The sequence below is a fragment of the Hyperolius riggenbachi genome, chromosome 11 (genome assembly GCF_040937935.1).
Source record: "Hyperolius riggenbachi isolate aHypRig1 chromosome 11, aHypRig1.pri, whole genome shotgun sequence".
NCBI lineage: Eukaryota > Metazoa > Chordata > Amphibia > Anura > Hyperoliidae > Hyperolius > Hyperolius riggenbachi.
Window position 1 is genome coordinate 220,582,657 of NC_090656.1, and position 15,480 is coordinate 220,598,136.

Genomic DNA, 15,480 nt, shown 5'->3' on the forward strand with positions numbered 1-15,480 from the left:
TACTTCTAAACCTGGTGGGCATATGCCGTGCAGATGGTATCTCTCTAGGGTAAATACTTCCCAAAGATTTTTAGTCTCTTGTGTCAGCATTTTCTCAAGTGTTCGGCAATGTAATTTAATGACATCATTGTCAAATGGATTCACCTGAGTGAGGGTTTCATGATTGAAGAATTTCTCGAGTCTCTCCAATCTATCCTCCCTATACTGCCAAAGATCAGCACTAATGTTAACAGGTATTTCCATTATGGGCTGCGAACACCAAATGGGATAAAACAGGAAATCAATACAGAAATGGTGGTGTTGCGCCCCTTCAGACCGCAGCAAATCTGTAAAGGGATCCCAATTCCTAAAAGTGTAATACAAAAACTTACAGAATGCGCTGGTCAAATGGAAATACAGTATTTATTGAACTAGTGAGTATTGCACTCTGATCAACTGTATAAAACCAAGGCGGTTGCCCCGTGTGCGTGTATACAAAAAATTACAATTCTGAATAAAACTGATTAAAACAAGTTAAAACATGAGCAATGTTCTTACAATGCGTAATAGCACTCCAATATTAGCGGCATGGCCCTTCTCTATAGAGTAGTTGAACTAATGATTATAGTGGGTGCCTGGATTGGTAGAAGGCCAATGGTTCAAACTACAACAACGGACTTTTCAAGAAGCTGGTTGGTCTTTTTCATAGAAATGTAATAAAGCAGTGTTCCAAGCATAACATGCATGCATGCAGATAGGCAAGTATATATAAACTCCAAGCGTGATGATAAGCGCAGCTAAAAAAGCATATTGGATCAGGCAGGATAATATCCAGCGTGATGCCTGGTGTCTGATGGAGAGGCTGGCAGGCAAACAAGTGGTGCTTTTGATATGCAGGGTTAATATATTAGCAATGCTCAATGCGACTAAATGTGGAGCGGTCTCACCCTCCTGAGATGTCAAATCCTTTGATGATGAATCCTGTAGCAGATGATATCTTCCTGGAAGCCGCTCAATCTCACCAGCCCCGGCCGGCGGCTAGGTGAGAGAGACTTGACCTGCACTGCAGTGTCGGGCAAGCGTGCCCGGCTTCCAAGGGGTCCGGATAGCGTTGGTGTCGTAGAGGATGCGAGCCGGCGGCTCGTCTAACTTCCGTCTTACTCTAGCAACTTTCCAATGCGGACCTCCAACACGCCTCCTTCCCCTAAGCGGCGTGACGTCACGACTGTAGCCTCTGCTGACGTTTCGAGAGGAACGCCTCTCTTTCTCAAAGCTTGGCTACTCGGGGAGTAGGAGGGTGGTTACTTATGATGTGCGTGCATGCTAATAGGATTATTGAAAGGCATGTAGCTCCAAGTCCTTGTTTAATCCATGCGGAACTAGAGTATTTAAATTGAATATCCACATAGTTTCACGTCTAGACATTTCTAATAGGAAATCTCCACCTCTCCACGGTCTTGCTACTTGCTCAATGACACAGTATTTGGATCCCTTAAAGGAGCAGTCATGTTCTAATTTATAATGTGCTGATAAAGGATGTTCTTTATTGCCCTTTTTAATATTAGTGCAATGTTCACTCATTCTTTCTTTTAAGGTACGTTTTGTTCTGCCTACATAGTGTTTAGAACAGGGGCAGGTTAGCACATAAATGACCCCTTTTGTGTCACAATTTGTTACACTTTTCATACTGAATGTTTCATTCCCAGAGGTAATCTCATAGATCCTTTCTATAGGGGAATTCGATTCTTTACAAGCTCTGCAGAACCCACATTTTTTAAAATATCCTCTAGTCTTCTTCATTCCAGATTTCTTAATGGTGGGTGCTAGCAGGTTACCTAAATTCCTAGATTTTTTAAAAATTACTCGCGGATGTTCAGGCAGTAAGGAGGTAAGTATGGGATCTTCCCTCAGTAAACCCCAATGCTTCCTCACTATATTTCTCACTTTATGGGCTTGGGTGGAATATCTCATGACCACACTTGGTTGCTGAAAAGTGTGGTCAACGGGGCCCTCTCTCTCTTCCAACAGGGACTGTCTTGCAGTCCTAGTGGCCTGCTCCCTAGCTCCTAAAATGATATCCTGTGGATATCCTTTGTTTTCAAATCTGGCTTGCAGAATTTGGGCCTCTCTATCAAACTCACCAATTTTTGAGCAGTTTCTTCTTAGTCTTAAGAACTGGCCCTTGGGGATATTCATCAACCACTTATAGTGGTGACAACTATCAATGTTGATATAAGTATTAGTGTCTACTGGTTTTAGGAAGGTTTTAGTGAAAATCCTACCCTCTTCTATGTAAACCGTCAAATCTAAAAAATTCACCTCCTGTTTGCTAAATTCAGCAGTAAACTTTAAATTATATTGATTAATGTTGATCCAGCCTAGAAACATATCGAGACTGGCTCTGGTTCCTCGCCAGATGAAAAACGCATCATCTATGAATCTCCTCCAGAGCACCAAGGAGGGTCCGGGGCCCTCTGGCCCATTGAGAACAAAACGCTCCCAATGGGCCATGTAAAGATTTGCAAAAGATGGAGCAAACCGGGTCCCCATCGCCGTCCCGGTGCCCTGGAGGAAAAACTGCCCCTCAAAAACGAAATAATTATGCTGTAATATAAATCTAATACTCTCTAGAATAAATTCTATTTGGTCCTGAGGTACCATTTTGGCCTCTTGAAGAAAAAACTCCACTGCTTCTATACCCTTCTGGTGGGGAATCACTGTGTAGAGAGAACTAACATCAACAGTGCAGAGCCAATACCCCTCCACCCATTCATGATTTTCAAGAATTCTCAAGAAATGTCCTGTATCTTTGATATAAGTGGGAGTGGATTTGACTAGATCTTGTAAATAGAGATCCACATACCCAGAAAGGTTTGATGTCATGGACCCAATCCCCGATATTATGGGTCTCCCTGGGGGATTGGTGAGGCCCTTGTGAATTTTGGGGAGATGATAATACACAGGAATTCTAGGGTTCTGTTCATATAAATACGCATACTCATCTTCGTCTATGATACCTTTTAATTTGGCCTCTGTTAAGTGGGTTTTCAATCTCTTTAAAAACTTCACAGTGGGGTCCATCGTTAATCTTTCATATGTGTCCTCTTGAAATAATTGACGAACTGCCTCCTGATGGTAATCTTTTAAATCCTGTAGAACTATCCCTCCCCCCTTATCTGCTGGCCGAATCATAATGGATGCATCGTTCTGGAGGTCCCTCATTGCCTTTCTCTCCATGGTGGTTAAATTATCTGCAAATTTGGGGTTTAGTTTTCTAATATCCTCCAATACTAGAGTCTCAAAGGCATTCATAGGTTTGCTAGCCTCATGAATTGGATTAAATTTGGACCTACATTTCAGCCCCGAGTGTTTATAAGGGTCATCCTGTGGCGTTTCACTATTTAAATTATCCCTTATTGTTTTTGAGAAATACTTTTTTAAGCATAATTTTCTCATAAACTGTTTAATACCAATGAAGGCTTCGAATTTGTTCAGCCTGCTGCCAGGAGCAAACTTAATTCCCTTCGCCAAAATATTGTGTTCTACTGAGGATAGGGTCCTTTGGCTGAGATTAAAGACCCCTCCTTCACCCATTGTTGGCACCTCTCCTATGTGTTCTCCTATTTTCTCACCCTTTTTTGATAGCCCCCTCCCCCTCCTCCCCCTTGGCCTGCCCTTGTTCCCCCTCCTCTGATGTACTTGTCCATCCTTTGCTGCTGGTGTAATTTGTCCGGAGGGACTTTCTGTTGTGACTGTTGTTTGGTGATACTTCTGGTCTCTCTCTGAAAATTTGGTACTCCATATTTTAAAGCTGTGCGATAATCCAAAAAGTGTACATTGGGCTTAGGATTAGCTCCCAACGTAGAATACCTATTCTGAATGGGAACATTAGTATAGCTAACTTCATCTATAATTTCTCTTGATTGAGTGGGAACTGCTGGACTACAGGATGATCCACCCCCCCTCCCCCTGGGATCTGATCCTGAAGTATTCAGTGGGGTAGCACTCACCAGGCTAAAGTTGTCTTTGGTCCTCTCTAATGTGCCACCCACTCTGTCACTAATGGACTCACCTATAGACTGATTATAGTTTGTCCTTATTCCCTCTTGTAACGTGGGATCCATCACTAATGCTATGTTGTCATCCGACTGTTGACCCTTCTTTTCCTCTATTATGGGGTCTGTATAGGGTAATGCTTTAATAATGGGTAATGTGTCTGGGGCTGAAGCCGCTTTAAATATTTCTGATCTTTCTAAATTTTCTTCAATTATGCCAATGGATACTGTATCCCTTGGTATATGTTCATAAACAGGATCTCCTGTCTTGACTTCCATTAGTCTGAGGGTTGGTTCTGTTACTGCTGACTCTTTATCCAAATGTTCATCAGCAGATTCTCCTGCCTTTACTTCCATAGTCCCGTTTGTACTAGGCTTTTGTGGTGGGGATAAACTAATAATTTGATCAGATAAGTCCACCACAGATGAAATGTCCTCCAATGTTATTTCTTTCTGATCAATTGTGGCTCTATGTGAGGCTAATTTTTGCTCCTCCCCATATAGACCATCTCTCTCAAATTTCCTCCTTTTCCGTTTAATAATTTCCTCCTCCATACTAGTGAGCCTTAGTTGTATATTGTGTTCTAAGTTTCTATAGAAGTCGTTATCTTTAAAGGGTTCTAGTTTCTTATAGGTCTGTCTAATTTCCTCTCCACTTTTCATCAGTTGAATCTTGCGGAGCTCCATAATGAATTCCATAACCTGTAAGGAGAAACCATGGAACATACGATCCCATTCCATTTGGACTGATTCAGATTGTAGATCAAACGGAAAAGGAGGAAATTTGAGAGAGATGGTCTATATGGGGAGGAGCAAAAATTAGCCTCACATAGAGCCACAATTGATCAGAAAGAAATAACATTGGAGGACATTTCATCTGTGGTGGACTTATCTGATCAAATTATTAGTTTATCCCCACCACAAAAGCCTAGTACAAACGGGACTATGGAAGTAAAGGCAGGAGAATCTGCTGATGAACATTTGGATAAAGAGTCAGCAGTAACAGAACCAACCCTCAGACTAATGGAAGTCAAGACAGGAGATCCTGTTTATGAACATATACCAAGGGATACAGTATCCATTGGCATAATTGAAGAAAATTTAGAAAGATCAGAAATATTTAAAGCGGCTTCAGCCCCAGACACATTACCCATTATTAAAGCATTACCCTATACAGACCCCATAATAGAGGAAAAGAAGGGTCAACAGTCGGATGACAACATAGCATTAGTGATGGATCCCACGTTACAAGAGGGAATAAGGACAAACTATAATCAGTCTATAGGTGAGTCCATTAGTGACAGAGTGGGTGGCACATTAGAGAGGACCAAAGACAACTTTAGCCTGGTGAGTGCTACCCCACTGAATACTTCAGGATCAGATCCCAGGGGGAGGGGGGGTGGATCATCCTGTAGTCCAGCAGTTCCCACTCAATCAAGAGAAATTATAGATGAAGTTAGCTATACTAATGTTCCCATTCAGAATAGGTATTCTACGTTGGGAGCTAATCCTAAGCCCAATGTACACTTTTTGGATTATCGCACAGCTTTAAAATATGGAGTACCAAATTTTCAGAGAGAGACCAGAAGTATCACCAAACAACAGTCACAACAGAAAGTCCCTCCGGACAAATTACACCAGCAGCAAAGGATGGACAAGTACATCAGAGGAGGGGGAACAAGGGCAGGCCAAGGGGGAGGAGGGGGAGGGGGCTATCAAAAAAGGGTGAGAAAATAGGAGAACACATAGGAGAGGTGCCAACAATGGGTGAAGGAGGGGTCTTTAATCTCAGCCAAAGGACCCTATCCTCAGTAGAACACAATATTTTGGCGAAGGGAATTAAGTTTGCTCCTGGCAGCAGGCTGAACAAATTCGAAGCCTTCATTGGTATTAAACAGTTTATGAGAAAATTATGCTTAAAAAAGTATTTCTCAAAAACAATAAGGGATAATTTAAATAGTGAAACGCCACAGGATGACCCTTATAAACACTCGGGGCTGAAATGTAGGTCCAAATTTAATCCAATTCATGAGGCTAGCAAACCTATGAATGCCTTTGAGACTCTAGTATTGGAGGATATTAGAAAACTAAACCCCAAATTTGCAGATAATTTAACCACCATGGAGAGAAAGGCAATGAGGGACCTCCAGAACGATGCATCCATTATGATTCGGCCAGCAGATAAGGGGGGAGGGATAGTTCTACAGGATTTAAAAGATTACCATCAGGAGGCAGTTCGTCAATTATTTCAAGAGGACACATATGAAAGATTAACGATGGACCCCACTGTGAAGTTTTTAAAGAGATTGAAAACCCACTTAACAGAGGCCAAATTAAAAGGTATCATAGACGAAGATGAGTATGCGTATTTATATGAACAGAACCCTAGAATTCCTGTGTATTATCATCTCCCCAAAATTCACAAGGGCCTCACCAATCCCCCAGGGAGACCCATAATATCGGGGATTGGGTCCATGACATCAAACCTTTCTGGGTATGTGGATCTCTATTTACAAGATCTAGTCAAATCCACTCCCACTTATATCAAAGATACAGGACATTTCTTGAGAATTCTTGAAAATCATGAATGGGTGGAGGGGTATTGGCTCTGCACTGTTGATGTTAGTTCTCTCTACACAGTGATTCCCCACCAGAAGGGTATAGAAGCAGTGGAGTTTTTTCTTCAAGAGGCCAAAATGGTACCTCAGGACCAAATAGAATTTATTCTAGAGAGTATTAGATTTATATTACAGCATAATTATTTCGTTTTTGAGGGGCAGTTTTTCCTCCAGGGCACCGGGACGGCGATGGGGACCCGGTTTGCTCCATCTTTTGCAAATCTTTACATGGCCCATTGGGAGCGTTTTGTTCTCAATGGGCCAGAGGGCCCCGGACCCTCCTTGGTGCTCTGGAGGAGATTCATAGATGATGCGTTTTTCATCTGGCGAGGAACCAGAGCCAGTCTCGATATGTTTCTAGGCTGGATCAACATTAATCAATATAATTTAAAGTTTACTGCTGAATTTAGCAAACAGGAGGTGAATTTTTTAGATTTGACGGTTTACATAGAAGAGGGTAGGATTTTCACTAAAACCTTCCTAAAACCAGTAGACACTAATACTTATATCAACATTGATAGTTGTCACCACTATAAGTGGTTGATGAATATCCCCAAGGGCCAGTTCTTAAGACTAAGAAGAAACTGCTCAAAAATTGGTGAGTTTGATAGAGAGGCCCAAATTCTGCAAGCCAGATTTGAAAACAAAGGATATCCACAGGATATCATTTTAGGAGCTAGGGAGCAGGCCACTAGGACTGCAAGACAGTCCCTGTTGGAAGAGAGAGAGGGCCCCGTTGACCACACTTTTCAGCAACCAAGTGTGGTCATGAGATATTCCACCCAAGCCCATAAAGTGAGAAATATAGTGAGGAAGCATTGGGGTTTACTGAGGGAAGATCCCATACTTACCTCCTTACTGCCTGAACATCCGCGAGTAATTTTTAAAAAATCTAGGAATTTAGGTAACCTGCTAGCACCCACCATTAAGAAATCTGGAATGAAGAAGACTAGAGGATATTTTAAAAAATGTGGGTTCTGCAGAGCTTGTAAAGAATCGAATTCCCCTATAGAAAGGATCTATGAGATTACCTCTGGGAATGAAACATTCAGTATGAAAAGTGTAACAAATTGTGACACAAAAGGGGTCATTTATGTGCTAACCTGCCCCTGTTCTAAACACTATGTAGGCAGAACAAAACGTACCTTAAAAGAAAGAATGAGTGAACATTGCACTAATATTAAAAAGGGCAATAAAGAACATCCTTTATCAGCACATTATAAATTAGAACATGACTGCTCCTTTAAGGGATCCAAATACTGTGTCATTGAGCAAGTAGCAAGACCGTGGAGAGGTGGAGATTTCCTATTAGAAATGTCTAGACGTGAAACTATGTGGATATTCAATTTAAATACTCTAGTTCCGCATGGATTAAACAAGGACTTGGAGCTACATGCCTTTCAATAATCCTATTAGCATGCACGCACATCATAAGTAACCACCCTCCTACTCCCCGAGTAGCCAAGCTTTGAGAAAGAGAGGCGTTCCTCTCGAAACGTCAGCAGAGGCTACAGTCGTGACGTCACGCCGCTTAGGGGAAGGAGGCGTGTTGGAGGTCCGCATTGGAAAGTTGCTAGAGTAAGACGGAAGTTAGACGAGCCGCCGGCTCGCATCCTCTACGACACCAACGCTATCCGGACCCCTTGGAAGCCGGGCACGCTTGCCCGACACTGCAGTGCAGGTCAAGTCTCTCTCACCTAGCCGCCGGCCGGGGCTGGTGAGATTGAGCGGCTTCCAGGAAGATATCATCTGCTACAGGATTCATCATCAAAGGATTTGACATCTCAGGAGGGTGAGACCGCTCCACATTTAGTCGCATTGAGCATTGCTAATATATTAACCCTGCATATCAAAAGCACCACTTGTTTGCCTGCCAGCCTCTCCATCAGACACCAGGCATCACGCTGGATATTATCCTGCCTGATCCAATATGCTTTTTTAGCTGCGCTTATCATCACGCTTGGAGTTTATATATACTTGCCTATCTGCATGCATGCATGTTATGCTTGGAACACTGCTTTATTACATTTCTATGAAAAAGACCAACCAGCTTCTTGAAAAGTCCGTTGTTGTAGTTTGAACCATTGGCCTTCTACCAATCCAGGCACCCACTATAATCATTAGTTCAACTACTCTATAGAGAAGGGCCATGCCGCTAATATTGGAGTGCTATTACGCATTGTAAGAACATTGCTCATGTTTTAACTTGTTTTAATCAGTTTTATTCAGAATTGTAATTTTTTGTATACACGCACACGGGGCAACCGCCTTGGTTTTATACAGTTGATCAGAGTGCAATACTCACTAGTTCAATAAATACTGTATTTCCATTTGACCAGCGCATTCTGTAAGTTTTTGTATTACACTTTTAGGAATTGGGATCCCTTTACAGATTTGCTGCGGTCTGAAGGGGCGCAACACCACCATTTCTGTATTGATTTCCTGTTTTATCCCATTTGGTGTTCGCAGCCCATAATGGAAATACCTGTTAACATTAGTGCTGATCTTTGGCAGTATAGGGAGGATAGATTGGAGAGACTCGAGAAATTCTTCAATCATGAAACCCTCACTCAGGTGAATCCATTTGACAATGATGTCATTAAATTACATTGCCGAACACTTGAGAAAATGCTGACACAAGAGACTAAAAATCTTTGGGAAGTATTTACCCTAGAGAGATACCATCTGCACGGCATATGCCCACCAGGTTTAGAAGTACGAAAAATATTGTCCTTTGATCTACAATCTGAATCAGTCCAAATGGAATGGGATCGTATGTTCCATGGTTTCTCCTTACAGGTTATGGAATTCATTATGGAGCTCCGCAAGATTCAACTGATGAAAAGTGGAGAGGAAATTAGACAGACCTATAAGAAACTAGAACCCTTTAAAGATAACGACTTCTATAGAAACTTAGAACACAATATACAACTAAGGCTCACTAGTATGGAGGAGGAAATTATTAAACGGAAAAGGAGGAAATTTGAGAGAGATGGTCTATATGGGGAGGAGCAAAAATTAGCCTCACATAGAGCCACAATTGATCAGAAAGAAATAACATTGGAGGACATTTCATCTGTGGTGGACTTATCTGATCAAATTATTAGTTTATCCCCACCACAAAAGCCTAGTACAAACGGGACTATGGAAGTAAAGGCAGGAGAATCTGCTGATGAACATTTGGATAAAGAGTCAGCAGTAACAGAACCAACCCTCAGACTAATGGAAGTCAAGACAGGAGATCCTGTTTATGAACATATACCAAGGGATACAGTATCCATTGGCATAATTGAAGAAAATTTAGAAAGATCAGAAATATTTAAAGCGGCTTCAGCCCCAGACACATTACCCATTATTAAAGCATTACCCTATACAGACCCCATAATAGAGGAAAAGAAGGGTCAACAGTCGGATGACAACATAGCATTAGTGATGGATCCCACGTTACAAGAGGGAATAAGGACAAACTATAATCAGTCTATAGGTGAGTCCATTAGTGACAGAGTGGGTGGCACATTAGAGAGGACCAAAGACAACTTTAGCCTGGTGAGTGCTACCCCACTGAATACTTCAGGATCAGATCCCAGGGGGAGGGGGGTGGATCATCCTGTAGTCCAGCAGTTCCCACTCAATCAAGAGAAATTATAGATGAAGTTAGCTATACTAATGTTCCCATTCAGAATAGGTATTCTACGTTGGGAGCTAATCCTAAGCCCAATGTACACTTTTTGGATTATCGCACAGCTTTAAAATATGGAGTACCAAATTTTCAGAGAGAGACCAGAAGTATCACCAAACAACAGTCACAACAGAAAGTCCCTCCGGACAAATTACACCAGCAGCAAAGGATGGACAAGTACATCAGAGGAGGGGGAACAAGGGCAGGCCAAGGGGGAGGAGGGGGAGGGGGCTATCAAAAAAGGGTGAGAAAATAGGAGAACACATAGGAGAGGTGCCAACAATGGGTGAAGGAGGGGTCTTTAATCTCAGCCAAAGGACCCTATCCTCAGTAGAACACAATATTTTGGCGAAGGGAATTAAGTTTGCTCCTGGCAGCAGGCTGAACAAATTCGAAGCCTTCATTGGTATTAAACAGTTTATGAGAAAATTATGCTTAAAAAAGTATTTCTCAAAAACAATAAGGGATAATTTAAATAGTGAAACGCCACAGGATGACCCTTATAAACACTCGGGGCTGAAATGTAGGTCCAAATTTAATCCAATTCATGAGGCTAGCAAACCTATGAATGCCTTTGAGACTCTAGTATTGGAGGATATTAGAAAACTAAACCCCAAATTTGCAGATAATTTAACCACCATGGAGAGAAAGGCAATGAGGGACCTCCAGAACGATGCATCCATTATGATTCGGCCAGCAGATAAGGGGGGAGGGATAGTTCTACAGGATTTAAAAGATTACCATCAGGAGGCAGTTCGTCAATTATTTCAAGAGGACACATATGAAAGATTAACGATGGACCCCACTGTGAAGTTTTTAAAGAGATTGAAAACCCACTTAACAGAGGCCAAATTAAAAGGTATCATAGACGAAGATGAGTATGCGTATTTATATGAACAGAACCCTAGAATTCCTGTGTATTATCATCTCCCCAAAATTCACAAGGGCCTCACCAATCCCCCAGGGAGACCCATAATATCGGGGATTGGGTCCATGACATCAAACCTTTCTGGGTATGTGGATCTCTATTTACAAGATCTAGTCAAATCCACTCCCACTTATATCAAAGATACAGGACATTTCTTGAGAATTCTTGAAAATCATGAATGGGTGGAGGGGTATTGGCTCTGCACTGTTGATGTTAGTTCTCTCTACACAGTGATTCCCCACCAGAAGGGTATAGAAGCAGTGGAGTTTTTTCTTCAAGAGGCCAAAATGGTACCTCAGGACCAAATAGAATTTATTCTAGAGAGTATTAGATTTATATTACAGCATAATTATTTCGTTTTTGAGGGGCAGTTTTTCCTCCAGGGCACCGGGACGGCGATGGGGACCCGGTTTGCTCCATCTTTTGCAAATCTTTACATGGCCCATTGGGAGCGTTTTGTTCTCAATGGGCCAGAGGGCCCCGGACCCTCCTTGGTGCTCTGGAGGAGATTCATAGATGATGCGTTTTTCATCTGGCGAGGAACCAGAGCCAGTCTCGATATGTTTCTAGGCTGGATCAACATTAATCAATATAATTTAAAGTTTACTGCTGAATTTAGCAAACAGGAGGTGAATTTTTTAGATTTGACGGTTTACATAGAAGAGGGTAGGATTTTCACTAAAACCTTCCTAAAACCAGTAGACACTAATACTTATATCAACATTGATAGTTGTCACCACTATAAGTGGTTGATGAATATCCCCAAGGGCCAGTTCTTAAGACTAAGAAGAAACTGCTCAAAAATTGGTGAGTTTGATAGAGAGGCCCAAATTCTGCAAGCCAGATTTGAAAACAAAGGATATCCACAGGATATCATTTTAGGAGCTAGGGAGCAGGCCACTAGGACTGCAAGACAGTCCCTGTTGGAAGAGAGAGAGGGCCCCGTTGACCACACTTTTCAGCAACCAAGTGTGGTCATGAGATATTCCACCCAAGCCCATAAAGTGAGAAATATAGTGAGGAAGCATTGGGGTTTACTGAGGGAAGATCCCATACTTACCTCCTTACTGCCTGAACATCCGCGAGTAATTTTTAAAAAATCTAGGAATTTAGGTAACCTGCTAGCACCCACCATTAAGAAATCTGGAATGAAGAAGACTAGAGGATATTTTAAAAAATGTGGGTTCTGCAGAGCTTGTAAAGAATCGAATTCCCCTATAGAAAGGATCTATGAGATTACCTCTGGGAATGAAACATTCAGTATGAAAAGTGTAACAAATTGTGACACAAAAGGGGTCATTTATGTGCTAACCTGCCCCTGTTCTAAACACTATGTAGGCAGAACAAAACGTACCTTAAAAGAAAGAATGAGTGAACATTGCACTAATATTAAAAAGGGCAATAAAGAACATCCTTTATCAGCACATTATAAATTAGAACATGACTGCTCCTTTAAGGGATCCAAATACTGTGTCATTGAGCAAGTAGCAAGACCGTGGAGAGGTGGAGATTTCCTATTAGAAATGTCTAGACGTGAAACTATGTGGATATTCAATTTAAATACTCTAGTTCCGCATGGATTAAACAAGGACTTGGAGCTACATGCCTTTCAATAATCCTATTAGCATGCACGCACATCATAAGTAACCACCCTCCTACTCCCCGAGTAGCCAAGCTTTGAGAAAGAGAGGCGTTCCTCTCGAAACGTCAGCAGAGGCTACAGTCGTGACGTCACGCCGCTTAGGGGAAGGAGGCGTGTTGGAGGTCCGCATTGGAAAGTTGCTAGAGTAAGACGGAAGTTAGACGAGCCGCCGGCTCGCATCCTCTACGACACCAACGCTATCCGGACCCCTTGGAAGCCGGGCACGCTTGCCCGACACTGCAGTGCAGGTCAAGTCTCTCTCACCTAGCCGCCGGCCGGGGCTGGTGAGATTGAGCGGCTTCCAGGAAGATATCATCTGCTACAGGATTCATCATCAAAGGATTTGACATCTCAGGAGGGTGAGACCGCTCCACATTTAGTCGCATTGAGCATTGCTAATATATTAACCCTGCATATCAAAAGCACCACTTGTTTGCCTGCCAGCCTCTCCATCAGACACCAGGCATCACGCTGGATATTATCCTGCCTGATCCAATATGCTTTTTTAGCTGCGCTTATCATCACGCTTGGAGTTTATATATACTTGCCTATCTGCATGCATGCATGTTATGCTTGGAACACTGCTTTATTACATTTCTATGAAAAAGACCAACCAGCTTCTTGAAAAGTCCGTTGTTGTAGTTTGAACCATTGGCCTTCTACCAATCCAGGCACCCACTATAATCATTAGTTCAACTACTCTATAGAGAAGGGCCATGCCGCTAATATTGGAGTGCTATTACGCATTGTAAGAACATTGCTCATGTTTTAACTTGTTTTAATCAGTTTTATTCAGAATTGTAATTTTTTGTATACACGCACACGGGGCAACCGCCTTGGTTTTATACAGTTGATCAGAGTGCAATACTCACTAGTTCAATAAATACTGTATTTCCATTTGACCAGCGCATTCTGTAAGTTTTTGTCTTCATGGAACAGCCCACCAAACCGGTTGCTACCTGTCCAAAGGGCCATTTAGGTGTAATGCGTGGCTTCACCACTAGATGCCACCTACTCTATGTACCTAGGTGTCCCATTCCCATACTGTGCCCTGTCCTGTATGAGACAAAAGGCAAATCTAAGAAAGTGAGAGGCATACGGAGGCTGCCATATACATTCATTTCCAATACCATAGAACAAGCATGCAGATCAGATGCTTCGGGTGTGTTATTCAGACTCTACTGCAGGCAGCCTCCATGTACCTCTCCCTTCAGTTTCCCTTTAACACTCCATCTTTATAAGTAGAGAAGTCACATGACTGTTTCAAGCCTGAGGGCTCAAACCCACTAGAGCGATTTTTCTGAGCATTTAGGGACCGATTCAAACCGCTAGCGATTTTTCCCCAAACCCTCAGTTAATGTTAATGGATGGGCCAAATTCCACTGGAGCAATTGCGATTCGCAATTCGCAGGACATGCTGCATTTTTCGCAGTTAGTGTTAGCGGTTAGGGCTCGCTGCAGGGCCGTATAACTCAGAACACAAGTGATTCCCCTCCCCCCCTTCTTTCTCCCCACCAACAGAGCTTTCTGTTGGGGGGGGGGGGGGTGTGATCCCTCCTGCCTTGTTTATTTTTTTTATAAATATTTATTTAAAAAAAAATATATATACAATTTTTTTTTTTGAATTCCCTCCTCCCTCCCTCCCCCGCCAGCCAATCAGCGTGATTGGTTGTTATAGGCTTCAGTCTGACAGCGGATCACTTTTTTCCTACCAGGGGGACAGCCGTGTTACATGGCTGTCCCCAGTACAGTGCTGCCTTAGATCGCAGTGCTGTGCAATGTAAATAGACGGCCAGTTTCGCTGTCTAACAGTCCCTAGCGGCGATCGCCGCTGGGAGACTGATGACGGAGCTCTGCTCCGTCATTCAAGCGAGGATGTGTGCACTATCCCTTGAAGTCCCCGCCCACAGCCATTAAAGACAATCGGCGTGGAGCAGTCACAAAGTAGTTAAAAGGAATTGAATATGTCTCCATATCACTCCACTTCAGGTGTTCTTTAACAAAGTTATACAATAGCTGCTGACCATTATTATTATTATCATGCCATTCATTCACTCCTGCAAACTTAGATGTTCATTATGCCTTTACAGGGTCGACAGACGTTCCACCGTTTCGATAAGTTCAACGCCAAGTACAACCCTGTGGGAGCCAGTGAGCTGAGAGATTTGTATCTGAAGACAGAGAATTATATTGAGGGGGAATATTTTGCCCGCATTATCAAGGTAAGAACACTAGAGGGGGCAATGTGCAGAGATGTGTATGAGTGCCATGTACAACACTGATAATGTCTGCTGTTAAGCGCACTGGCCCATCGCTGAAAATGAAACTGGCTGCAGGGGGACCGGAGGATCGTTGAGGACCAGCGCGGGCACAAGATGTCTGCAGTTAAGGTTCACTTTTAGGACCAAAGCAATTTTCACCTTACAGCGCTCCTCCCATTCATTAAACAATAACTTTATTACTACTTATCACAACAAAATGATCTATGCCTTGTTTTTTTTCGCCACCAATTAGGCTTTTTTTGGGTGGTACATTATGCTAAGAGTTATTTTATTCTAAATGCGTTTTCACAGGAAAAT

At 42.5% G+C, this 15,480-nt stretch overlaps 1 protein-coding gene across 5 annotated transcripts in view; it reads left to right on the forward strand.

Moving 5' to 3' along the window:
• The window catches only part of AMPD3 (adenosine monophosphate deaminase 3), a 102,083-nt gene that overhangs the window by 68,550 nt on the left and 18,053 nt on the right, over nt 1–15,480 (forward strand). For all 5 annotated transcript variants that reach the window (XM_068260713.1, XM_068260710.1, XM_068260711.1 and 2 more), the window contains one exon: nt 14,992–15,123. In XM_068260713.1, the coding sequence (XP_068116814.1) occupies nt 14,992–15,123 (132 nt within the window). The remainder of the gene's footprint in view (nt 1–14,991; nt 15,124–15,480) is intronic.